The 26205-nt window shown below is 51.7% G+C and overlaps 1 protein-coding gene across 2 annotated transcripts in view; it reads left to right on the plus strand.

Moving 5' to 3' along the window:
* The window catches only part of HS3ST3A1 (heparan sulfate-glucosamine 3-sulfotransferase 3A1), a 50964-nt gene extending 28197 nt beyond the window's left edge, over nt 1-22767 (plus strand). For both annotated transcript variants that reach the window (XM_054393824.1, XM_054393823.1), the window contains one exon: nt 22126-22767. In XM_054393824.1, coding sequence (XP_054249799.1) covers nt 22126-22744 — 619 coding nt within the window. In that variant the 3' untranslated portion in view covers nt 22745-22767. The remainder of the gene's footprint in view (nt 1-22125) is intronic.
* The last annotated feature ends 3438 nt before the right edge of the window (nt 22768-26205 follow it).

Here is a 26205-nt window from a genome sequence, read left to right on the forward strand (position 1 = left end):
TTTGGAATGAAAGCAGGGAGCCCTTTGCAATGAAAGTAGGGAGCCCTTTGGAATGAAAGCAGGGAGCCCTTTGGAATGAAAGCAGGGAGCCCTTTGCAATGAAAGTAGGGAGCCCTTTGGAATGAAAGCAGGGAGCCCTTTGGAATGAAAGCAGGGAGCCCTTTCCCAACCATCAACGTTGCGTTGAGCCAAAGGACAAAGGATTGGCACGGGAAGGGTGAAGAATGACTGCAAGGGTAAACTGGTGTGACTCCTTATATTTTAGATCACAGCCTGAGGTCAGGCTCTTGGGTTTTTTATTATACAGATAGAGGATTTTGTGGCCTTGCAGCAGGAGGCAATGTGTAGAGATACATAAAGAAGTTGCTTCTCAGCATAATGTAAGAAAGAAGCTCTGTTCTCGTAAGGGAGGTCCTTTGAGGTGTCTGGCTCTTTGACAAAGCTCTTGTTGATGTCCACACCCTCCCCTCCCCTCCCCTCCCCTCCCCTCCCCTCCCCTCCTCCCCTCCTCTCTCTTCCTCTTTCTCTTCCTCCTCCTCTTCCTCCTCCTCTTCCTCTTCCTCTTCCTCTTCCTCTTCCTCTTCCTCTTCCTCTTCCTCTTCCTCTTCCTCTTCCTCTTCCTCTTCCTCTTCCTCTTCCTCTTCCTCTTCCTCTTCCTCCTCCTCTTCCTCCTCCTCTTCCTCCTCCTCTTCCTCTTCCTCTTCCTCTTCCTCTTCCTCTTCCTCTTCCTCCTCCTCTTCCTCCTCCTCTTCCTCCTCTCCTCTCCTCTCCTCTCCTCTCCTCTCCTCTCCTCTCCTCTCCTCTCCTCTCCTCTCCTCTCCTCTCCTCTCCTCTCCTCTCCTCTCCTCTCCTCTCCTCTCCTCTCCTCTCCTCTCCTCTCCTCTCCTCTCCTCTCCTCTCCTCTCCTCTCCTCTCCTCTCCTCTCCTCTCCTCTCCTCTCCTCTCCTCTCCCCTTCTCTGTCACAGGATTTCCCAAAACTTACTAATTGAGTGGCTGAGGACTCCACAGCAATATGTTGGAGGACAGATCTTTTATCTCTGCAGAGAAGGGAGAGAGTCCATCTCTTTGCTGCCAGCAAACCCCAGCAGCTGGTCCTTCAACCTGCATGGACACAGCCATGGATGAACACCTTTGTTTTGGTCCTGAATCACCTCCATTCAAAGGTTTTCTGTTTCCTTCCAGTTTCTAGACAACATCCAGAGGAGGGCCCCAAAGATGATCAGAGGGTTGGAGCACCTCTCCTATGAGGACAGCCTGGGAGAATTGGGTCTGGAGAAGAAAAGGGTCCAGGGAGACCTTAGAGCAGAATTCCAGTACCTGAAGGAAAGCTGGAGAAGGGCTGCTTGTAAGGGTCTGGGGTGATAGGACCAGAAGGAAGGGACTGAAACTAGAGCAGGGTAGACTTAGATTGGACATTAGGAAGAAGTTCTTTACTATGAGGGTGGTGAGATGCTAGAACAGGCTGTCCAGGGATGTTGTGGAAGTCTCATCCCTGGAAGTGGTTAGGACCTGGCTGGATGAGTCTTTGGGCAATGTGGGCTAGTGGAAGGTGTCCTTGCCCAAGTCAGGGGGGGGTTGGAACTAGATGATCTTTAAGGCCCCTTCCAGCTCAGCCCATTCTGTGCTTCCACGAACATTTAGTTCCCCTTCATCTTGCCTGCAGCTCCTCAACCACTGCCCTCCTCTCCAGTCCAACTTCCCATCCTAACTTCTCTCCCATCCTCCTCTTCTTCCATGAGGAGAAGGCTTGGGCTGCTGTGAGTGTGCATGACCAAACGTGTGCCTGTGTTTGTGCCTAAGAAAAATGAGGCAGACACGGAAAACAAGCAAATCACATTATATAGTGCAGGCAATAATGCAGCTCCCAGGGGACAGAGATAATATAGTGAGAGACAAAGGAACAATAGACTTTGCTGGCCTGAGAGCTCACTTGATTGTGGCTTTGCTGGAATTATTCCTGACTTCCTCTGCGTGAGCGCTGGATCGAGCCTCAGAGCTGATAAGAGATGAGGATGAGGTCCAGGGGATGAGCATCATGTTGAGCAGGAGCCCTTCTTGTACATCTTGAGCTTGGAGGGAGGCTCTTGTTTTGCACAGGAGCCCCTCAGCACGAGGGGTGGGGGTTTGTTTTACTGCTGGCTGTGAGTTTTGTGGCTTGGAAAAGCTCACTGCTGTCTGAGGGACTTTGTCTGGAGCTGTTGGAGCTCCACTCTCCACTCAGGAGAGCCACAAAAGTGATGTGATGGCTGGAACCCCTCTGCTGTGAGGACAAGCTGAGAGACTTGGAGTTGTTCAGGAACACCTCTTTTTTTTAAATTATTTTTCCTGAATCACCTCCATTCACTGGTTTTGTGTGTCCTTCCAGTTTCTGGGCAACATCCAGAGGAGGGCCACAAAGATGATTAGAGGGCTGGAGCACATCTGCAAGGACAGCCTGAGAGAGTTGGGTCTGTTCAGCCTGGAGAAGAGAAGGCTCCAGGGAGATCTGGTGGTGGCCTCTCAGTAAAAGGGGCTGATCAGAAAAATGGGTTCAGACATTTAGCAGGGCTGAGAGTGTGAAACTAAAAGAGGGAGATTCAGACTGGAGAGAAGGAAGAAATGGTTGACCCTAAGGGTTATGAGCTCCTGGCCCAGTTTGGCCAAAGAAATGGTAGATGTCCCATCACTGGAACCATTGCTGGTCAGGTTGTCCAGGTCAGGTTGTTTGGGGTCGTGAGCAACCTGCTCTAGTTGCAGGTGCCCCTGTTGAATGCAGGAGGGTTTGGACTAGATGACTTTTAAAGGTCTCTTCCAACCCAGACCAGTCTGGGGTTCTATGAGTCTGTGGTTGGTGTTCCCATTTTGTGGTGGGTGCTGTAGTTCAAGGCTGGGGTGAGCCCTGAGCATTTTGGGGGGAGGCAACAGAAACTCCCCAAGTTTCAGATGTAGAAAGAGGCATTTTCTCTCCTCTCTCCATTCCTCTCTCCCCTCTCCCCTCTCCCCTCTCTCCCTCCTCCCTCTCCCCTCTCCCTCTCCCTCTCCCCCTCTCTCTCCCCCTCTCCCCTCTCCTCTCTCTCCTCTCCTCCTCTCTCCTCTCTCCTCTCTCCTCTCTCCTCTCCTCTCTCCTCCTCCTCTCTCCTCTCTCCTCTCCCTCTCTCCCCTCTCCCCTCCTCTCCCCTCTCCCCTCTCCTCTCCTCCCCTCCCCTCTCCTCTCCTCTCCTCTCCTCTCCTCTCCTCCTCCTCTCCTCTCCTCTCCTCTCCTCTCCCTCCCTCTCCTCTCCTCCCTTCCTCCTCTCCCTCCTTCCTCTCCTCTCCTCTCCTCTCCTCTCCTCTCCTCTCCTCTCCTCTCCTCTCCTCTCCTCTCCTCTCCTCTCCTCTCCCTTCTTTTCATATCTCTCTTCCTTCTTTCCTTTCTCTTTCCCTTTCTTTCTCTCTTCTGCCTTTTCCTGTCTGTCTGTGTCTTCCCCCCTTTCTCGGACCTCAGCAGATTCCAGGAAGGCATCAGTTGTCTTTAACACCCAAAGGAGAAATCGAAGGGAAGGGTTCAATTACTCGCATGACAAATGAGTCTCCTACCCGAGGTCTATCCATTTGCTAGTTGTGCTTGTTTTAAAACTGAATTATGGAGGCTGCACATTTTTTTTTCCTTTTTTTTTTTTTTTCCTGGAGACAAATGCATTAATTCTTCTCAAAACAGACAAGAGGGAAACAGAGGGAAAATAAGATAATAAGAGTTTCCACAGTGATTTATATGCCTTTGTGACAAATAACGGGGCGGCCGGCAGCCCCGTGGGGGAAGGGGGAAAGGGGTGGTGGTGGTGGTGGTGGTGGCAGGGCTGACTGTGAGGAAAGCTGCCAGGAGCCTAAGTATGAGTGTTGGTTTTAGATGATATAAGATCACTTTCTGTCTCTGGCTGGCTTGGAAAAAAAAAAGAAAAATCCTTCTCCTTCTCTCTCCACACAAGCAAAATATATACCATATGATGCTCTTCGAAGCGGTGTTTATACAGGAAAGGATTGTGTTTCTCACCCACCTCTCCCCAGTCCTCCTTCTTCTGCTGAAGGATAAACTGGGACCTTCAGAAAACAAAGTGGTGGCTACAATTTTTAACAGATTTGCTCTTGCTTCTATTTATCCAAGGTAGGAAAGACCTTTCCCCAGGGCTGGCTGCCTGCGCTCTTAGGCAAAACAAAAACCAGGAGCGGGGAGCAAGGGGGTTGGAGTTGATCTGTTCACTCTGGTTTGATTTATATGCTAAAAGAGATATGGTTTGGTTGTTTTTGTTTTTTGTTTTGTTTTTTTTTTTTTTATTGCAGTGCAGAATAAATTGGGTTTCTTTATTGCTCATGAGAGCTGTTTTCCCAAATTGGACTATTTATGGTGTACACTGATGGCGATGTGTTTCCCACCGTAATGCCTAACTGGGGGGGAATAAAAACAAACAACAAACCAAACCAAAAAACCAACCAACCAAACAAAAAAAACCCACAAAAAAACCAAAACAGAAAGATAAAAAAATACACCAAATTGTGAGTTGTTTGGTTTTTTTTTTTTTAATGAACTATTCTGATAGAAGATGAAAAAGGCAACTTTTTTTTTTTTCTTTCTCTTTTTTTCTCATGGCACTCAGCAGCTCTCAGGAAATCATCTCCTCCTAGCAAGCAAAGAAAGAAATTCCTGACAGGAGAAAGAAATTCTTCCCAGTGAGGGTGGGGAGATGCTGGAACAGGTTGCCCAAGGAGGTGGTGGATGCCCCTCACTGAAGGTGTTCAAGGGTAGGGTGGATGGGGCACTGAGCAGCCTGGGCTGGTGGGAGGTGTCCCTCCTCATGGCAGTGGGGTTGGAACTGATTGATCTTCAAGGTCCCTTCCAACCCAAACCATTCTATGCTTCTAAGCAAAGGCTTGCAGTGGGAACTGGAGGCTCTGGAAGGTTTTGAAGCAGTTCTGTGGTTTGCTTGTTGGCATCATCCCCAGGAAACACATCTGGGAGGCCAAAGGTCAGCAGGGCTGCAGTACCTACACTGATGGTTCTCTCCAATTACTTATAGGGATGATTCAGGGGATTATATCCCCTGTGGGTTTCTGAGTGGCAAACCCTGTGGTGTTCAGGCAGATAGGAGAGCAGAGGGAGGCTGGAAGTGATGCTTTCAAGCACAACCTAAATCTGTTCCAGGGCAGATGGTTAATTGTGTGGGTTCATTTATTTGCCTAATGCAAATCATGTCCTGCTTGCCCAGTGGCAGCAGGGGAACTGGATTCCTATTTGTTTTGCTACCAACTGGGCTGAGAGTTCACTGCATGAGAAGCTCCCCAGCAGTGAGGAGGTTTCGTGGTGTGCAGCAGAGGATCACCACATCTCCAGGGCTGGTGGAGAGGAGAAACATCAGCTCCTGGGGAGAAAGGCTGGGATGGAGACAAGTTGCCAACACCACCTTGGTTTGCAGAATTCAGCCTCCCATCTTCATGGCTCCAGGCCTCTGAAGGTGCTTTAGTGGATGGCAGAATCCCCTCCTCCCATCCCAAACACAGGCACTGAGGTGTGCCTGTGGGTCTGTCCTCTCCAGCCTAGGACTAGGAGGATGCTTCAGGGGTTCCCAACTTCCCAAATGGGCCTAATTGAAGCCTAAAGAGATTTCTCACAGATTCATGGCTTTTCAAAGGAGAAATTTACATATTAATAAGAAGCTGTTCAGACTGATTGGCTTAATGTGTTTGGGGTAAGTATAATTAAATGTCAAGGGAAATATATCATGAAGTAATGAAGCTGAAGCTGATTTATCAAAAAATGAGTCCTAGAGAGGGAGACATTTCCAATAATAAACAGTTCTTTAACCTTCCTCTTTAAGATGATTTGCTTAGTCAGGGCTGAAATATGTGGTCTTGAAGATCCTGGTATGAGAGAGACATGAGATGGTTATTGCTTTGGGGGTGGAGGATTTGCCATGTTCCCTCCAGTGTAAACCCTTCTGCCCTGGGTCTCTAAGCCCCATCAAGGTCTCAGTGGGGGAAGGTGCAGCTCTGGTCCCTCTGAGGCCAGCAGCACCATGGAGGAGGTTGGTTGGGATTGGTGTAAGACTTCAGGGATGCCCTTAGGGGAGAGGCTTGAGGTTTAGTGCTGTCTGCTGCTGGGTCACTTTTGCCCTTTTTTGCCTCTTTCTTCAGTCTTTTCTCTTTACTCTGGAAGCTTTTCAGAGCATTGCCATCTCCTGCTCTGTTTGCATACTCCTGGGGATAAAGATCAGCTCATGCAGGCACATCCTCAACACAAACAAAAGGTGCCCTGCACATTCAGAACAGTGATGGAGGTCCCAAAACTGTGGGGTTTAACCTCCTAATTGAGGAGAGTGAGGGCCAGGCTGAAGGCCACGCCAGTCCCTAGGAAGGCTGTGACTCTTTAGCATCCTTCTGTGTGATGGGAAGAGGGCTTGAGCTCCCTCCCCATGAGCACAGCCATGCAGTGGACAAAGAGCCATGCTCCCCTCAGCAAACCTCTGCTCTGGGCAAGTACTGGGTTCACAGGGTTCATTTCCAGCCATGCACTGCCTGTCCTCTGCTGTCCACCTCCTGGAACTGGGAGCTTTTGATTTCCACTTGGTGCACTTGCAGGGCAGAAAGGCAGGACACAAGGCTGTGAAAGGATCCTGCCCAGTGTCGCAGCTGGAAAATCCTTCTTTACCATGGGAGCAGGAAAATACTGGAACAGCTTGCCTAGGGATGTGGTTGAGGCCCCATCCCTGGAGACATTCAAGATCAGCCTTGGTTGTGGCCCTGGGCAGCCTGCTCTAGTTGGAGGTGTCCCTGCTGCCTGCAGGGGGGTTGGACAAGATGGCCAGCAGGTCAAGGGAGGTGATTCTCCCCCTCTACTCAGCTCTGGTGAGACCCCAATGGGAGTACTGTGTCCAGTTCTGGAGCCTCTGTTACAAGAGGGCTATGGACATGCTGGAAGGTGTCCAGAGAAGGGCCACCAGGATGAGCAGAGGGCTGGAGCACCTCTCCTATGAGGACAGACTGAAAGAGTTGGGGCTGTTCAGTTTGGAGAAGAGAAGGCTCCAAGGTGACCCTCTTGTGGCCTTCCAGTATCTGAAGGGGGCTCCAAGAAAGCTGGGGAGGGACTTTTTAGGATATCAGGTAGTGATAGGACTGGGGGGAATGGAATAAAGCTGGAAGTGGGGAGATTCAGGCTGGATGTGAGGAAGAAGTTCTTCCCCATGAGAGTGGTGAGAGCCTGGAATGGGTTGTGCAGGGAGGTGGTTGAGGTCCCATCCCTGGAGGTGTTTGCAGCCAGGCTGGATGAGGCTCTGGCCAGCCTGCTGTAGTGTGAGGTGTGCCTGCCCATGGCAGGGGGGTTGGAACTGGCTGATCCTTGTGGTCCCTTCCAACCCTGACTGATTCTGTGATTCTAAGATGCCCTTTGAGGGTCCCTCCCAACCCGATGCAGTCTGCGACTCCGTAGCGATAGGCCAAGGGCCAATGGTTTTGAACTGGAGCAGGGTAGCTTTAGGTTGGACATAAGGAAGAAGTTCTCTGCCATAATGTGGCACAGAGGGGAATCAGCAGGTTGCACAATAACAGAGACATCTGTGGAGGGGAGCAGAAGTAGTGTCTGTTCTCATTAAGAGGCACTGCAGTTACAATACAAACCAGCACCAACAGAACCAGCCTCCAGAAGCCTGAATTTACCCAAGCAAATCCATCTGGGAAATGAGGAAACACTTCTCATTTGGGAGCTGGGTTGGAAATATGATAGAAGCACTGTGGGGCTGGTTTGCTCCCTTGCAAGAATTAACTGGTGCTGGCAAACAGCTCATGCCTTTTTGCTTGGAGCTGCTGCAGTTAGGCTCTTGTTGGAGAGGTTACATGGGGGTGGAGATGCCACTGAGAGGTCACATCTAAAAGTGCCAGAGGTGACGAGGGAGCACTCCCCAGTGCATTAAGAGTTTGAAGTTAGATGGAAATTTAGGTCAGAAGAGAGACATCAGCATGGAGACACTGGAACAGGTTGCCCAGGGAGGTTGTGGATGTCCCCTGCCTGGAGATGTTCAAGGCCAGGTTGGATGAGGCCTTGAGCAAGCTGGGCTGGTGGAAGGTGTCCCTGTCCACAGCAGGGAGGTTGGAACTAGGTGAGCTTTGAGGTCCCTTCCAAGCCAAATTATTTCACTGGTGTAATTGGGCAGCACTGTGCAGGGCTGGTGACTGGGAACTGTGGACTGCAAGCACCAGGACTGGAGCATCCTGCAGAGTGCTTCTCCCTGCACTACCCCTGCCTCACTTTGCCCATGTGGGAGCTGGCCTCTTGCTGTGATAGCAGGATGAGGACGGTGGAGGACACGGAGAAAAAAAATCTTTATCTAAAGCATGTGGGAATCTCCACTTAATTACCTTGTAAGGAGCCAAACAAGGAGGAACTGACCAAAGTGTGTCAAATAATGACTGCTGCAGAGAGGCTATGTCATGAACTGGGGTTCAGGAACCCATCCTCAAGCCCAGAGGTGAAAGCTCCTTTAGATAGTGCCTGGTGCTGTCTCTATTCCTGTACAAAGGATGGAGATGTGGCAAAGCAGACTGTGGCCAAGGGGTCCAGAGCTCTTCACAGGCTCACAGGATGTTAGGGGTTGAAAGGGACCTTTGAAGACCATTAAGTCCAACCCCCCTGCCAGAGCAGGACCATAGAATCCAGCACAGGTCACACAGGAACACATCCAGATGGGGCTTGGAAGTCTGCAGAGGAGGAGACTCCACAACCCCTCTGGGGAGCCTGTCCCAGTGCTCTGTGACCCTCCCAGTGAAGAAGTTCCTCCTCACTCCTGTGCTGGAGTTTCTATCCATTGCCCCTTGTCCTATCACAGGCTGCAACTGAGCAGAGCCTCTTCCCTCCCTCTTGACACTCAGATATTTAGAGACATTTATTAAATCCCCTCTCAGTCTTCTCCTCATCTGCTTCTGGTAAGCAGAAGAGAGTTGGGATTTACCAGCAATGCCACTGAGCATGACCCAACATCCTCCCAGACAGATGCAGAAATGCACCACAGTGACTTGGCTTTTGAGCCACTGGAAAGAAAACAACTGCAAAATGCCCTTCCTCCAGCTGGCCAGCCTGGAGGAGGCAGTGGTGCCACCTCAGCCCTGCTGAGTTCCTTGTTCCAGCAAGGAAAATCAATGTCTTGCATGGCTAATGGCACCAGAGAGTTTCTGCTTGTCGATAGCACTTAGGCACTGGCAGTCTCCAGGAGGTGCCCAGATGTGCTTCCCAGGGCAGTGGATTTTTGGGAGCTTCTTGGCACAGTTCCTTCTCCCAGGCTGGTCATAGGATGCCCTGACCACAGCATTGCCTCCTGCCACCAGCATCATCTTTGCTAGCAGCCAGGAGGCCAAGCAGTGCAGGGCTCCCTGCTTACCTGCTGCCCTCAGAGCACAACCTCTGCCCATCAATAATTGATCCACAGCAATTAGGCAGAGGGCTGGCACACAGTAATTAGCTCTGATCAGTGCAGTGGCCCTTCCCAGGGAAGCTGAGGAAGGAGCTGAGCACTGACAACACAGTAGGGGAAGGGGGGACAGAGGTGTGGAGATAATACCCTCATGCAGCCTCTCTTTGCATGCAAATGGTCCCCTGCCCCTTCGAGATGCCCCTGGGCACATTGCTGCAGGGCTTGGGGAGCTGATGCCAGTCCAGGTGTGTGCATGCTCCAACAGGGAGTTCTTGGGAGCAGAATCAAGCCCTGCTCTTGGGGACATTCCTTATCAAGTCCAGGTTCAGCCTGGAGAAAAGAAGGCTGAGGGGAGACCTCATTGCTCTCTACAACTCCCTGAAAGGAGGTTGGAGCCAGGTGGTCTCTTCTCCCAAGGAACAAGGTATAGGACAAGAGGAAATGGCCTCAAGTTGCACCAGGGGAGGTTTAGGTTGGACATGAGGAACAATTTCTTCCCCCAAAGGGTTGCCAAGACCTGGCCCAGGCTGCCCAGGGCAGTGGTGGAATCCCCATCCCTGGAGGGATTTCAGAGCTGTGTAGATGTGGTGCTGAGGGCCATGGGTTAGTGGTGCCCTGGCAGTGCTGGGTCCATGGCTGGGCTCAATGATCTCAAAGATCTCCTCCAACCACAATAATTCCATGACTCTGATTCTATCCTGGGGACATTGCCACTTCCTGCCAGGTCAGCTGAGCCCTAGCTCCATGGGGCAGCAGCTGCCCTGCCCTTGGCCAGGGATTGTTCCTGGTCTTCCTGAGCAAGGTCATGGCCCCAAGATCTGGAAAGAGAGAGTCCACCTGGGGACTTATCAGCAGCAGCAGCCCCTGCACACACACCACTTGCTCTGTGGACTTTTCTTGATGAATTTCCCAGCTCCTCAGGAAGAAGAAGACTTCCTGGCTGTGACCTCAGGCTGAGGTGACACTGGCTGTCATCCCCATGGATGCTATGCTGGGAGCTTAGTGTCCAAGTCCCTCTTTTGGAAGCAGTGAGGTGGCTGGAATGGTTTTCTCTTAAATGCTGCAGTAGTGACAGGGAGCAGAGCTGCCCACAGTGCTTGGCATGCAGCAGCTGGGGGTGCAACTGGGGGGATCTGCTGAGGAACTCCCCCCAAGAGCCTGACACAGACACTTTTGCCAGGATGCCCATGCAGGCACAGCCACCTGCCTTGTCCCTCTCTCTCACAGAACCTGGGCTGGACTTGGGTTGAGGCTGGGACCACCACCAGCTTTGGTTACTGCTGGAGGTTTGGGTGGGGACAAGGCAGACCTCTGGGGGTCCCTGTGGGCTGCAGTACAGGTGGAGGTTGGCACCATGGATGCTGGCTGCATCCCATGTCAGACTGCCAGCTATCTCCTAAGCCTCACTGGAAGGAGAGGAGGGAGGGATGGGAAGGCAGCTCTGATAAGATGCTGCATGACAGATACAGTGTGGGAACAGCTGCTGCTGGCTGCAGATGTGAGGAGATGCACAGCTACCCAGACTTGCTCAAATCAGCACCGTGAGGACAAGCTCAGGACCTCCCCAGGCTGCTGCCTGTGCCTAGCAAGCTCAGAGCAGTCAGTTTTGGGGGGTTGGGGGGGGGGGGGAGGAGGATGTGCCCTGCCTCTGTGAGAGTGTTTTATTTGGGAAGGTCAGACCTACAGCCAGGTCTGGGAGGCTTGGGGGAGTTTCTGTGTGCCTAAAGGTGCTGAGATACCTCCCTGTGCTTTGAGAGCTGCCCTTTCATCCCAGCACAGCTCAGTGCAGCATGTCTGCAGGTCTGCTTTGCTGTTTCAAACTCTCCTGGGCTATTTGGGATAGCTCTGGGAGGGACTTGGCACAAGGAGTGTGCCAAGGTGGCAGGAGGCTCCTCAGCACATCTGGGGGTGTGTGTCGGGGGGTTAGACATCCCAGGGACCATTTACTGCTTGCAGAAATGAAGCAGTTCTGTCAGACACCTTCCTGGCCATGGTGATCCCAGGAGGTGATGTGCTCCTCCTGCATAGTTTGTAACACTTCAGGAGGGACAGAAGAGCAAAAGCAGAAGAAAACCCAAGGCCTGACCCTACCACCATGGCTTCAGGAGGGTGCAGATGACCTCTGGGAGGCAAGAGTTGTGTTCTAAGCCCTCCCCAGCCACACTTAGATTTTTCCCAAGTGTTTTCTTCACCCAGACAAAACGCCTTGGCAGCAGGCTGGGTGGGAATGGGAGGCACCCATGGTCTTTCTTATCCTCTCCCAGAGCTGTTCCTGCCTCTTATTTCATTCCCTGCTCAGCCCAATCCATCCTCTGCTAAAACCAATGGCACGGGTGTCCTTCTGACACTGTCTGTGGCTCTTGATCTTACACCCAGCAACACAAGCAGTGATCTTCTCTTTTCCTCCCAGCCCCCTCTGATCTTTAGCCCCTCTCCTTTCAGCTTCCTCAGTCCCACAGCTTTTCTTGGAGGGTTTGATTCCTTTCTATCAGCTTCCTGAAGCCTGGCTTTCCATTTATCGATTGCACCCAACATCTAAAGGAAGGCAGAGCAGGAGGCTCAGCTAACTCAAACGTGCCCTCATGGCTCATCAAAGGAGATTTAGAGCTTTGCTAGAGCTGGCAGGGCAGCAGAGCCCTGGGCTGAGGCACCAGCCTCCTAGGAGGGACTCATTCATCTCCTTAGGCAGTGGGGTTTAATTAATGTGCACATACACACTGCTGCTTACATCAAGATCTCACTCCTGCCAGAGCATCTTTCTTTCCAATCATCTCCTGCACGTGCTGTAATGGTGCTTCTGGGAGCACAGGCAGGAGGGTGGAGGAAAACCAAGCCCTTGGAATGGCAGCTTGTGATTTGGTTTATAAATGACTGCTGCAGAGTCACTCTTCAGAATGATTTGGAAGAAAAGGAGGAAAAGGGGGGAAAGACACCTGGCTGGTAACCACAGCAGCAGCAGGAGCAAGGCACACAACACTTCAGAGGTGTGAGGCTGCCTCAAGTCACTGTGACTGCTGTGCCTCAGTTTCCCCATAGTCTCCTCTTCAAGGAGGCTCTGTGTTTCCTCCAGGACTGTCAGTGTGTTACTTGCCCATCACAGGGGTGCCAAGAAGGTAAATGATCTCCTGGAGTACATTAAGAAGATCAAGAGAGGTTCTCTTCCCTCTCTACTCTGCCCCAGTGAGGCCACAGATGGAGTCTTGAGCCCAGTTCTGGGCTCCCCAGTTCAAGACACTACTGGAGAGTGTCCTAGGGAGGCTACAGAGATGCTGAGGGGCCTGGAGCAGCTCTGTGAGGAGCAAAGGCTGAGAGCCCTGGGGCTGAGAGCCTGCAGAAGAGCAGCCCCAGAGGGGAGCTGAGCAATGCTCAGCAAGAGCTGAAGGAGCTGTGGGGGGCAAGAGGCTGAGGCCAGACTCTGCTCAGTGGTGCCCAGGGACAGCACAAGGGGCAGTGGGCACAGACTGGAACCCAGGAGGTTCCACCTGAAGAGGAGGAGAAAGTTCTTTGTTGTGAAGGTGCTGGAGGCCTGGAGCAGGCTGCCCAGAGAGGTTGTGGAGTGTCCTTGTCTGGAGAGATTCCAACCCCCCCTGGGCATTGTGCTCCTGGGCAAGCTGCTGTGGGTGCCCTGCTGGAGCAGGGGGGTTGGACTGGATGATCTCCAGAGGTCTCTTCCAACCTCACCATGTGTGTCTGGTCCCTTCTTGGAGACAGAAATTCTGGCAGCATTTCTATAGAAAGGTAAGAAGCAAAATAACCTCCCTCAGACAATTTTCCTTCTCTGCTCTCCCAGCCCTGCCAGAGCTTCCACCACCCTGCCAGTCACTTCACCCTTGGCATGCAGAAGGCAGGACACAAGCAAGGGGGGGCAGAAACTTCTGTCAGGTGGGGGACTAAAGGACACTACAGTGCCAATGCTCATCCCAGTTGCTGCTTGGTTTTCCAGGTGGTTGCTGGAGGGGTTTGCCTCAAGCCTGGAGCACTGCTAGCCCCCAGAGACGCCAGGGATGTGTTTTTTCTCCTCCTCTTCCTCCCATGCACAAAGGTCAGCTCATGTGGCACAAAGAAGCCAGCTGCAGTTCTAACCACACTGTCGCTCCCCGGTGCAAAGGCAGGACTCAGGACAGATGTTTGCTGGTGGGGGAGTGTCTGACCCTCCCCATGACCCCCAGTCACAGTTCTGGCAGTAGATGTGGCCCTTCCTTGCTGGAAAGGCTCTTCTGTGGGACCCAAGATCCCCCAGCTGACTGGGCTCTTTCAAGGAGAGCAGCATCTCTTTGATGAGGCTTTTCCTGTGATGACCTCTTTGGTGGCACTTCCTCACAAAGAGCACTTGCCCCCTCAAGAGACTTCCTTTCCCACCACTGCTGAGGGCTGGGGAGCTCCAAACCCTGGCTGGTGAGTCTGGAGCCAAAGCAAACTGCAGCTGATTCAAGCTGAAGGGGGCAAAAGGTAACAGAGGGCAGGAGTGTCTTGGATGCTGCTCTAAGGTGTTTGAGCTCTCGTTCACTGGCAACTGATCTCCAGTCATGGGAACAAGGAGGCTCCTCAGATGCTCTAATATCTGCCTGGGGGTTTCCTTCCCCACCCTGTCTTTGTGTGTACCCCACTGCTTGGATCAGGAGCTCAGGCTGGTGGCAAAGATGAAAATCAGCCCCAAGTCAGGGGGCAGGGCTGGGCTGGCCACCAGATGAGGGGCTGAGCTTTCTCCTTCACTGCTCCTTCACCCTGGGCTGTTCTCTGCTCTGCCACCAAGGGGCTGCTGCAAGCTGCAAACCCCAGTGGTGGTCCAGACCCATTCTCTGCATCCTCCCCCCCCCCAGTTATGTTGCAGTTGCTGTTCCAGGCAGGGCACAGCTCACTTTGCAGCTGCATGGTGAGCTCTAGGCAGACCTGGTCATAACCTCAGGTGACCTTCTTGTGGACTTTCAGTGCTTAAAGGAGCCAATAAGAGAGCTGGGGAGAGACTTTTGAGCAGGGTCTGTTATGACAGGACAAAGGGTGATGGTTTGAAACCAAAAGAGGGAGACTCAGGCTGGAGAGAAGGAAGAAATGTTTGACAGTGAGGATGGTGAGAGCCTGGCCCAGGTTGCTAGGGAGGTGATAGATGCTCCATGGCTGGAAGCATTGCAGGTCAGGTTGGTTGGGGCTGTGAGCAACCTGCTCCAGTTGCAGATGTCCCTGCTCATGGCAGGGAGTTGGAGTGGAGGCCTTTTGAGGGACATCCCTTCCAAGCCAAACTCTTCTGTGATTCTCTGATTCTAAGCAGTCTGGACTGGAAAGGAACTCATCCTCAGGGGGTAAGAGGAGATGATTGGGGAAGGTTTTGCTAGAAGTCAGAGAGCACCTGAGGCTGATCACTGTAACCACAGCAGCTTTGTCTCTGAGGGTTATGATGGCATAAGACCTGGGGAGGAGCTGCCCTCATCTGCTGCCACCAGCCTGCCTTGGAGAGAGATCTGGGTTAGATTGCTGTGGGAAAGGTTTGCCACAAGTCAATCTGCAGCTGCTTTTGTGCTGTGCACACTGCCAAGGAACTCAGAATGTCCTGAGCAGGACAGGGCTTGGTCCAGCTGGGAGCAAAGCAGCAGTCAGACTTCAAACAGCAAACTCATCTCAAGTTTTCTGGATCCAGTGACCAAAAGCTGCTCCTTCTCTGTGGGAAACAGCAGCATGGGGTTGCTCCTCCTACATGAAACAAGCTCCCAGAAAAAAAAAAAAAAAAAAAATCTCATTTCTGGACCAACCAGTTCTTGTTTTCTCACTAATCACCAGCTCCTCGTGGTGATTTAAGCTGGCCAGACAGCAGCACAGGTCAGCTGAGGCAAACCAGCTGCTTTATCCCATTTCCCAGCCTCTGGTGGAGCTGGAGTGGGTACTGAGCATGGGCTGGAGGCAGACCCTGACACCACCTATCAGTGCATCCTCTCCTCCAAGCTGCATTTCCAGAAACACCACCCTTGGCTGCTCACTCTCGTAAGGAGGGGCCCTGAGATCTTATTCTGCTTTCTTGACCTAAAATGATGCTTCCTTCCCCAGGGCTGTGCTCTTGCTAAGAACAGGGTCTCAAGAGCAGGAGGTGTCTCTGTGGACTCTGATCTCCAGGGCAGGGGGGAGGGGGTCAAGCTCACACCCTGCTTGCCCCGGGGAGCTTCAGATCAAGGTTGTAAAGGCATCACTGCACACTCCATAAAGAGATATCACAGCCACGCAGGCATGACCCCAAAGATCAGTTCCCACACCAGCACTGTCTGAGGGGTGAGACCCTGTTGCTGGGACACCCTCAGGAGACCCCAGCACTAATGTGCCAGTGTCCAGGACTAGCACACCAGGGTGCATCAGGAAGTCCCAGAGCAGCTCCAAGTGTGGCAGTGGGGTCTGTACCAATCTGCTGCTCAGCCCTTGCACAGCACCCACCCCCAAGCCACCCCTCCAAAGCAGCTGAGCCTGCAGCTTCTCCATTCTCACCCTGCCTGGGTGCTGGAGGTTTTGCTGCAGTGGCTTGGAGGGAAGACTGTGGAATTGGGGTTGTTTAGCCTTGGGGTTGTTTGGCCTTCAGCAAAGGAGGCTGAAGGGAGACCTCATCACCCTCTACAACTGTCTGAAAGAAGGTTAGAGCCAGGTGGGGGTTGGTCTTTTCTAGCATGCAACAAGTGACAGGCCAAGGGGAAGTAGCCTCGAGTTGTGCCAAGGGAGGTTCAGCTTGGACATTAGGCAAAATGTCTTCAGAGAAAGGATTCTCAGGCATTGGAACAGGCTGCCCAGGGAGGTGGTGGAGTCATCAGCCCTGGAGGGGGTTACAAGGTGTGTGGATGTAGTGCTGAGGAACTTGGCTTAGTGGCAGCAGTTGAGGGGGGGAGGTTGTGAGCTTTAGGCGAGCAGTTGGACTTGATGGTCTCAAAGGTCTCTTCCAACCTCAACAGTTCTATGGTTCTGTGGTTCTGAAGCCATCTTGTGGCCTTCCAGTATCTGAAGGGGGCTACAAGAAAGCTGGGAAGGGACTTTTCAGGGATAGGACCAGGGGGAATGGAGCAAACCTAGAAATGGGTAGATTCAGGTTGGATGTTAGGAAGAAATTCTTCCCCATGAGGGTGGTGAGAGACTGGCAGAGGTTGCCCAGGGAGGTGGTGGAAGCCTCATCCCTGGAGGCTTTTGCAGCCAGGCTGGATGTGGCTGTGAGCAACCTGCTGTGGTGTGAGGTGTCCCTGCCCATGGCAGGGGGGTTGGAGCTTGAGGTCCCTTCCAACCCTAACGATTCTATGATTCTAAGACAACTCCAAACTGTTGCATTACCAAACTGAGGTCCTGCAAAGTCTGTTGGGGTGGAAAAGGGTCAACAATCTCCACAAACATCAATCCCAGGAGCTACCTCTCAGGGGGCTTTGACCAGACATGGGAACAACCATCTTGGACAGCACTGCTGGGAAGAGAGCCTGGACCTGGACAGGGCCAGATCTGGCTATGCATGCAGAGCTGAAATGCTCCATTTGAGGAAGGCCTTCCTCCCCTATTAAGTAATTAAATAAAGCCCCAAGCTCTCCTAAAATTAAAATAACAGAATCCATTTATTCTGGCAGGGCCCACTGGTGGCTGCTCTTGCCAAAAAACATTTTTGTGGTTCTTGTCTTTTCAAGTGGCTCTTTTGCAATAAAATCCAGATGCCATTAGTCCAGGGAGGCCTCCAGGCAGCTGTTTACAGCCATGAAAGATGCCCTTTGTAATTAATTAATCTCCCCAAAGCTGTGGTAACACATTCCCCCTGGCTCCTGGCATGTCCCTGCCCGCTGGCCCTGGCAGCAGAGGTGTGTCCTCATTCCTGGGTGCTGAAGAAAGCTTTTGTGTTGCAGCCTCACCACGAAGCAAAGGGTTAACCTCCTCCTTGGGAAGGCACAGCTGAGATCTCAGCTCTTCACCAAAACACAAAGGGAACTCAGCTGTCTCCCCACCACCCTCATCCCACTGCTGGTTCAGCAGGTCCTGCTCTTAAAAAAAACAAAACCAAACAAAAAGGTGATTCAGGAGAGTGCCCTGAGTGAAATAACCTCTGAACAGGGGGACAAGTCAGAGCAGAGAGATGCCCAGCACAGTACCTGCTTCCAGATGGTGGCTGGTATCAGGTATCTACAGAAGGCTCTGGGGAGATCTTCTCTGTGGCCTTTCAGTACCTAAAAGCAACAATCAGAAAGCTGGGAACAGACTTTTGAGCAGGGTCTGTTGAGACAGGACAAAGGGTGATGGTTTGGAACTAAATGAGGGAGATTCAGACTAGAGAGAAGGAAGAAATGGTTGGCACTGAGGGTGGTGAGACCCTGGCCCAGGTTGCCCAGAGAGGTGGGAGATGTCCTATCCCTGGAACCATTGCAGGCCAGATTGCTTGGGGCTCTGAGTATCCAACTCCAGCTGCAGATGCCCCCCTGCAGGGGGCTTGATATGGTGAGCTTTAAAGGTCCCTTCCACCTCAAACCATTCTGTGAAAGCTGATGTTTTGTTGGGCTCTTTGTCCTGTGGTCTCCTCCCAGCTTCAGCAGCTGGGGTTAGTGGCTCCCTGTGGCTGAAGTTCTGGGACTGTTGTGCATTGTGATGGTTTGAAACTGTCTTTTTAATTTTTCCTTGCAAAGTTCAGAACAGAGAAAGTGAAAGAATGTAAATAAGTCACTATTGGGTGTAAGAAAGCAAAATACTGATTGTTCTAAACACTTCCATTGGATAGATAGAAATGTTTAAGAACTATTACCCAAAACAAAGTAGGCACTCTGCACATTCTGCGTTCGGCAGTGGGGGCAGTTGCTGGGCTGTCTGGCTGCTGTTCCTTCTTCTCTTCTGGCTGAAGATAACACACTGACCTTGGCAGTTGAGTTAACAACTTTCTGCTTAACTAACTCTGCTTCTCTGTCCAGGGGGGGCTGGGGGGCAAGCTCTTGGGAGAGAGAGAGGCCCCTTTGGGAGGGTCCCCTTGGGGGGAAGCAAAGGGAGATCGGTTGTGCTTTTTCTGTTGATTGTATAGATTTGTGAATGTTGTGAATTTTGTATATTTGTACATATTCATTGCATTTCATTGTAGATTTTAGACTTTGCTTGTAAATACAGCCTTCATTTGCTTCCAGACTGGGCTGGCCTGGTTATTGTCGGTGGGGGGGGAATTTCAGCTCACACCGACACATGCATCTTTGCCACCAGCTCACTCCATCCACCATGAGATCAGCCAGTCTCTTTCTGAACCATTCATACTTTTGGCCTCTGCAGCATCAACTGATGGCAAATCTCACCCCAGAATACTGTCTGCTTGGCAGAGGCCATCCTTGTGTTGCCTTTGAACCCATCTCCATCCTTTGTGTCAGCAGCAATTGTCTCTATGCCTTCACATCCTCCAGGAGAGGCAAGAGCTCTCTCACATCTCTCAGGTGGTTTCTTCTCTAGCCTAAATGCCTCAAATGCACAGAGATTCCCCCAGATAGAAACCTTCATTTAGGGTGTCAGGTAATGATAGGACTGGGGGAATGGGAAAAAAAGAGAAAATAGAATCATAGAATCAGCAAGGTTGGAAAAGAGCTCAGAGATCATCAAGTCCAACCTATCACCTAGCACCTCCTGACAACTAAACCCTGGCTCCAAGTGCCACCTCCAATCCTTTTTTGAACACCTCCAGGGATGGTGACTCCACCACCTCCCTGGGCAGCACATTCCATGGCCAATTACTCTTTCTGGGAAGAACTTTCTCCTCACCTCCAGCCTAAACTTCCCCTGGCACAGCTTGAGACTGTGTCCTCTTGTTCTGGTGCTGGTTGCTGGGAGAAGAGCCCAACCCCCACCTGGCTACAACCTCCCTTCAGGTAGTTGTAGACAGCAATGAGGTCTGCCCTGAGCCTCCTCTTCTCCAGGCTGCACACCCCCAGCTCCCTCAGCCTCTCCTCACAGGGCTGTGCTCCAGACCTCTCCCCAGCCTCATTGCCCTTCTCTGGAAATGGGTAGGTTCAGATTGGATGTTAGGAAGAAGTTCTTCCCCATGAGGGTGGTGAGAGACTGGCAGAGGTTGCCCAGGGAGGTGGTGGAAGCCTCAGCCCTGGAGGTTTTTGCAGCCAGGCTGGATGTGGCTGTGAGCAACCTGCTGTAGTGTGAGGTGTCCCTGCCCATGGCAGGGGGGTTGGAACTGGCTGAGCCTTGAGGTCCCTTCCAACCCTAACAATTCTATGATTCTGTGATTCATCAGAGCCCAGCAAAGCTTTGGCTTCTCTAGCACCTTGTCTTTGCTCAGGCTCTGCTTAACGTGGCTGCAAGCAGACAGAATTGCTTTGGGAAGGGTCAGTCCTGGCTGCCTCCTTTGTAACACAACAGCTCAGCCTGGGGTAGGGTTGTTATTGGTGTTTTTAGCTGTTGTGAGCTTTTCCTTGTTGCTTTTTCTCTTTTCTGTTATTTCTTTTGGGGATCGATGGCTTTCATTCTTGCACAGGTCGGCAAACCAGAGGTTGCTGCTGCAAGACAGCCACAATGAGGCAGGCAGGGACCAGCTCATCACAGCACAGGAGGTTTGCAACCATGGGGAGGTCAAAGACAAAGGCTCAAGGCATGGGGGGATGTGGGTCCCTGCTCCCTGGGACCTGAGGCTGCAGTTGCTATGAGAACCTCTGGTAGCACAGCGAGCTGCAGTCACCTCTCATCCATCCCCCATTCCCCCTGGGAAGGACTTGACCATTGGAAGCTGTGGAAAGGAAAAGTGCTGAGGGGGTGGCAGGAGGGATGGGTCTGTGCACCCAAGTGAGGATGGGGGCAAATCAGTGGGGTTTGGCAGATGCTGGCTCCTGTCTGTGGGAGACAGAGCAGGTGAGGCAGGTGTGAATCACAGAATCAATCACAGAATCAATCACAGAATCAATAAGGTTGGAAAAGACCTCAAGGATCATCAAAGTCTAACCTGTCACCCAAGATCTCATGACTACTAAACCATGGGATGGCAGGCAAAGAGGAATGAGGAAAGGAGCTGGGAGAACTCAGGAGGAGCAGAAAAATGGCTGCTCATGTGGCTCTTGAACCTTTCTAGCTTATCTTCTGTAACATGCAGGAGCTCAGGATATCCTAAAGGTAGTGAAATGAGGATGGTGAGACCCTGGCCCAGCTTGCCCAGAGAGGTGGTAGATGTCTCATCCCCTGGAACCATTGCAGGTCAAGTTGTTTGGGGCTCTGAGCCACCTGCTGTAGGTGCAGATGTCCCTGCTGACTGCAGGGGGTTGCACTAGATGGGCTTTAAAGGTCCCTTCCAGCCCAAACCAGTCTGTGATCCTGAGGCCAAATCCTGCAGTCATTAGCAAATCACATCCCATGCCTGACCCTGGAGGGCTTCTGAATTCTCAAGGAGACCATGGAGAAGGATCATAGCATCACAGAATGGTCTGGGTTGGAAGGGACCTCCAAAGGTCATCCAGTCCAACCCCCCTGCAGTAGGCAGGGACATCCTCAACTAGTTCAGGTTGCCCAGAGCCCTGTCGAGCCTCACTTCAAATATCTCCAGGGCAGGGGTCTCAACCACCTCCCTGGACAACCTGGATGGAATCTAGCTCAAGCCCTAAGCCCCCTCCCACTCCTGGCTGAGAGAGATTCCCAAAGCAGCCTGTGTGTAGGATTTTTTCAGGTGGAAGAAGGAAATTGCTGAGGTCAGGAGGCTGATATTGCACATTTTTACATGACATCAGCTTGCTGCCACCTTGAAAATACCAGAAGATAAAGTCTTACAACCTGGCCCACGAAAATCCCCTGTGCCCTGCAGGAAGGGAGTGCTGTTACCAGAAATTCACTGTTGTTCCAGGGAATTTAAGCCAATCTGCAGGAAACTCTAGCATGGGCAGAGAGGGATTTAAAGGGACAGGACACTAGAATTGTAGAGGTGAGCTCTGTTCTCATTGCAGTGCCATTGCAAGAAGAGAGGTGGAATCCCCCTCAAGTAGTTCTTTCTAGGTTTTGGAGGGGCAAAATGGGTTTAGGTCTAATTCTAGGTAAATAAATAAAGGAAGTGGGAAGTGAGGAGTGTGTGGAGATGCTTTGCTGAATTGGAGCATTATGGTGTTCGGTGCTAGGTTGGACTTGATGATCTTGAAGGTCTTTTCCAACCTGGTTAAATCTGTGATTCTGTGATAATTTGGCCTCCTGACAGTCCAGGCAAGGAGGAAAGGAAGCTGGGCTGGAGGTGGTGAGGCTCAGCACCATCCTGCCCTTTGTACCCAGAACATCACCAGAGCACTGCCAGCTTCCAGCTTCCCCCCATCCAACCCAAGGAAGCTGGGCTGGAGGTGGTGAGGCTCAGCACCATCCTGCCCTTGGTACCCAGAACATCCCCAGAGCACTGCCAGCTCCCAGCTTCCCCCCATCCAACCCAAGGAAGCTGGGCTGGAGGTGGTGAGGCTCAGCACCATCCTGCCCTTTGTACCCAGAACATCACCAGAGCACTGCCAGCTCCCAGCTTCCCCCCATCCAACCCAAGGAAGCTGGGCTGGAGGTGGTGAGGCTCAGCACCATCCTGCCCTTTGTACCCAGAACATCACCAGAGCACTGCCAGCTCCCAGCTTCCCCCCATCCAACCCAAGGAAGCTGGGCTGGAGGTGGTGAGGCTCAGCACCATCCTGCCCTTGGTACCCAGGACATCCCTGGAGCACTGCCAGCTCCCAGCTTCCCCCCATCCAACCCAAGGGCGTTCAGCACTGATGTGTCCCTCCCTTCCTTCTCTCTCAGGGACCTCATGCCCAGGACCCTGGAGGGGCAGATCACCATGGAGAAGACCCCCAGCTACTTCGTCACCAAGGAGGCTCCGGCTCGCATCTCCTCCATGGCCAAGGGCACCAAGCTGATCGTGGTGGTGCGGGACCCGGTGACCAGAGCCATCTCGGACTACACCCAGACGCTCTCCAAGAAGCCTGACATCCCCACCTTTGAGAGCCTGACCTTCAAAAACAGGACTACAGGCCTGATCGACACCTCCTGGAGCGCCATCCAGATTGGCATCTACGCCAAGCACCTGGAGAACTGGCTGCTCCACTTCCCCCTGGGGCAGATCCTCTTCGTCAGCGGGGAGAGGCTGATCAGCGACCCCGCGGGGGAGCTGGGCAGGGTCCAGGACTTTCTGGGCCTCAAGAGGATCATCACTGACAAACACTTCTACTTCAACAAGACCAAGGGGTTCCCGTGCCTGAAGAAGGCGGAAGGCAGCAGCAAACCTCACTGCCTGGGGAAGACAAAAGGCAGGACCCACCCTGACATAGACCAGGAGGTGGTGCAGAGGCTGCGGGACTTCTACCGGCCCTTCAACATGAAGTTCTACCAGATGACAGGGCAGGACTTTGGCTGGGACTGAGGCTGGCAGAAAAAGAGAAAAAAACAAAACAAAAAAGATAATTTAAGAAAAGGAAAATATAATATAATATATATATATTTTTTTTACCTATCAGTAGAGCGGGGGAGGGGGGGGGGAAATACAGGGGAAAAAAATGAATAATAATAGTTGTGCTGAAACTGATTCGTTCTGATTTTTTTTTTTTTTTTTATGGTTTGGTTTCCCTTTTGACATTGCTTTGTTGCCTTGCTCCTCTCAGAGGGGAAGTGATGTAGCCATGCAGAAAAGGAGGTTGTGAACCTGCTCCTCTTGACATCACCTGGAGCTTGGCTGCTTCCTTTGGTGGCCCCAAGGTTTTAGCACTGTCTCTGTAAACCAACAAATGTCCTTGGGGCCACCTCCAGAAGGGGGCTTGTGGGGGGGGGACCTTGGGGTCAGCCAGGTTTTGCCTTGCAAATGCCATTTGAGACCAGATCTCATCCCTTTTGACAATGAAACAAAGGAGGTTTAATCTCTAATTTGGTTTTCAGAACCTGACCTTCAGGGATTTTTTTTTTTTAATTGAATTAAATCTTTGGTGATTTTTTTTTTTTTAATTTAGCTGATTTTTGTTTACTTTTGCACCTCTCCTCCCCCAAAACCTAGCTCTTTTCATCAACCCAACTTCTTTTCTCACCTTACAGAAGCCAAACCCAATAATCCTCTGCTTTGTTTTCAGACCAAACAATTTGGGTAGCCAAAAGTGGAAGAAAACAAATGAGTCTTTTGACTCCTGTGATGGAAACTGCCAGGTAGTCAAAAAGCCTCATTCAGAGGAGCTGGCTCCAAACCAGTGCTCCCCACTGCCAGCAACATGCACCCCTGGTGCTATGCTGACAGCAAAGTGCTTCTCATGGGGGGGGAGGGCATCTGAAGGGGTTTGGGTGATGGGACAAGGAAGTACCACACAGAGATGATGCTGATGGTGATGGTGATGGTGAAGGTGATGCAGGAAACAAATTCACGGTGTCTGGTGGATGCTACTTAAGCCATAATGGAGAATATTTTTAAGTTGGGCAGTCTTGAAAGAGTGGAGAAAGGGTTGTTTGGGGGAAAATGAACAAAACATCTTGTCCAGCAAGGGAAGAGAATGAGAAGAGGATGGAAGCTTTCTTGGCCTTTCCTAAAGGAGAACTGAGGGGGAAGCAGGAACAAGAGCATTAAAAATTGTCAGGCAAAACCAATCTCCAGAGTGCAGTAACCAGGAGCTTTAAATTCTTTGCTTTGATCCTTATCACCTTTTTATTTTTTTTTTTTTTGGCTGGTGGAAATGTCTCAGTGACAGAAATCTATTAGTGAAGCAGGATTTTGTATTACCAGGGGCTCATTCATCTGCTGGCTCTTTATCTTCAGCATTTCCTGGACCACAGGAGCACCTCATTATCCCTTGGTGCTGTATAAGCACAGCACAGTGATGCTCCCTCTCCTGAGTCTAACTTCAGAAAGCCCCAGATGTGGTAAAACAAACTATGGGGGGGATCCCCTGGTAAGCTGGGTAGGAGGAAGGCTGGGGACCAAGTTCTCTGGTTGCCTGGTCTTAATAAAATCACAGCAGAGCAGAGATTTCAAGGAGTCTGAAGAGGATTGTATCTGAAATTACAGGACAGAGTCATTTCCACCTGGGGTTCTCTTGCTTGACAGGTTGGGAGAACAGCTTGGGGCTTGCTCAACTTCATGGAACCAGCTTCCACTGCAAGTGTGGAGCCACATTCCCTCCTGAGCCTCCTCCTCCTCCCTACCCATTCCTGCACACCTCCCACTGTTTCCAAGGATGCAGAGTCCTGGGACCTTCCTATCCCCTGGAGTCACACAGGGCTTTGCATGCAAGGCCCATTTCCCAAGGTAATTAAAATAACTTAATTAGGGTTGCAGGGCCCCAGGACCTTCTCACACTGTTGTATCCCAAAGCCTTCCCTGAGTTCAGGCTTCAGTGCCCTGGCTGGTGAAGCAGCAGTGCTGAGCAGGTGGCACCAAAGTTGGCTATGCTTAGCAGTCGGTCCTGGCATGGCAGGGCTCAGTGCCACCCTTGCAATCTCCACTGATCCTTCATCTCTTTCCCACCATTCCTCTTCTGGTGTGTCCTATCCTAAGGCCCTTTTTGGCAGTGTCCTTTGCCCCCTCTGGGGAAGTGCCTTCTGCAAACACCTTGCAGAAAGGCAGGTGAGGGCTGATGCAGAGCCCCAACAGCCCTTTCTCTTACCTACCTCCCTTCAGCCCCTCAAAGCTCATGCAAGAAATGACATGAGAAGAATCAGAGATGGTCAAGCACCTTTGGCTTCATGGGGTCATGGTCCCTCCCAGTATCTCTGCAACTGATTGCTGGAACTCAAATCTCCCAAATCAGAAAAAGCTGGAAGAGTGTTGGACTTCTGGTAATGGCCCCTCCAAGTGTCACTGGAGATGAGGGGAGCAATCTGCTCCCTGCCCATGCCAGTCAGATCAGAAAGGGGAATAATTACTGGAAAAACCTTTCTACCATCAAGGCTTGTTGGGGCAGGGTTGGGAGATGGCCACCAGCCCTCCCACACTGTGCTCTTCCATCCAAGTGCAAAAGCCTTGGCAGTGAGGAGGAGGCATCACTCACTCAGGGGCACAGCTGAATGAGCATTGCTGAGGGGCACAAAATCTGAGGTTTTCTGAGCTGAGAAGAAGATTTAAGTTGCCATTTCTTTGGTGTTTCAAGGAGACATTAGGTTGGGTCAATCTGTACCTGCCTTTGACAGGTAGAAATATCACTGAAGCCTCTGATTTAAAAAAATCAATCTCATTCCATCCCTGTTGTCTCTCCTACAGTCACATTTAGGCAGGTATAAAGCAGCTTTATAGCACTACAGATTGTTCTCCTGTTGGACCAGCCAAGCACCTTCAGACAGATGAGCTTCCACCACTGCCACCAGATCAGTGTCATTACATCAGCAAAGCTTTGGAGTGCACACAAGCTCAGCTCTCACATGTGCCTTTACAACCTCTTCCCAGCACACTGAACTCGGCCACACAGGCACTCTCACAGGATCACAGAGGGGTGGGCTTGGAAGGGACCTCTGGAGATCATCCAGTCCCAACCCCCTTGCTAAAGCAGGGCACCCCCAGCAGCTTGCCCAGGATCACAATGGCCAGACGGGGTTGGAATCTCTCCAGACAAGGAGACTCCACAACCTCTCTGGGAAGCCTGCTCCAGGCCTCCAGCACCCTCACAACAAAGAACTTTCTTCTCATGTTCAAGTGAAACCTCCTGGGTTCCAGTCTGTGCCCATTGCCCCTTGTGCTGTCCCTGGGCACCACTGAGCAGAGTCTGGCCCCAGCCTCTTGCCCCCCACAGCTCCTTCAGCTCTTGCTGAGCATTGCTCAGCTCCCCTCTGGGGCTGCTCTTCTGCAGGCTCTCAGCCCCAGGGCTCTCAGTTTTTCCTCCTCACAGAGCTGCTCCTGGCCCCTCAGCAGGCTTT

This window comes from Indicator indicator, chromosome 29, assembly GCF_027791375.1.
Source record: "Indicator indicator isolate 239-I01 chromosome 29, UM_Iind_1.1, whole genome shotgun sequence".
In the NCBI taxonomy this organism is placed as follows: domain Eukaryota; kingdom Metazoa; phylum Chordata; class Aves; order Piciformes; family Indicatoridae; genus Indicator; species Indicator indicator.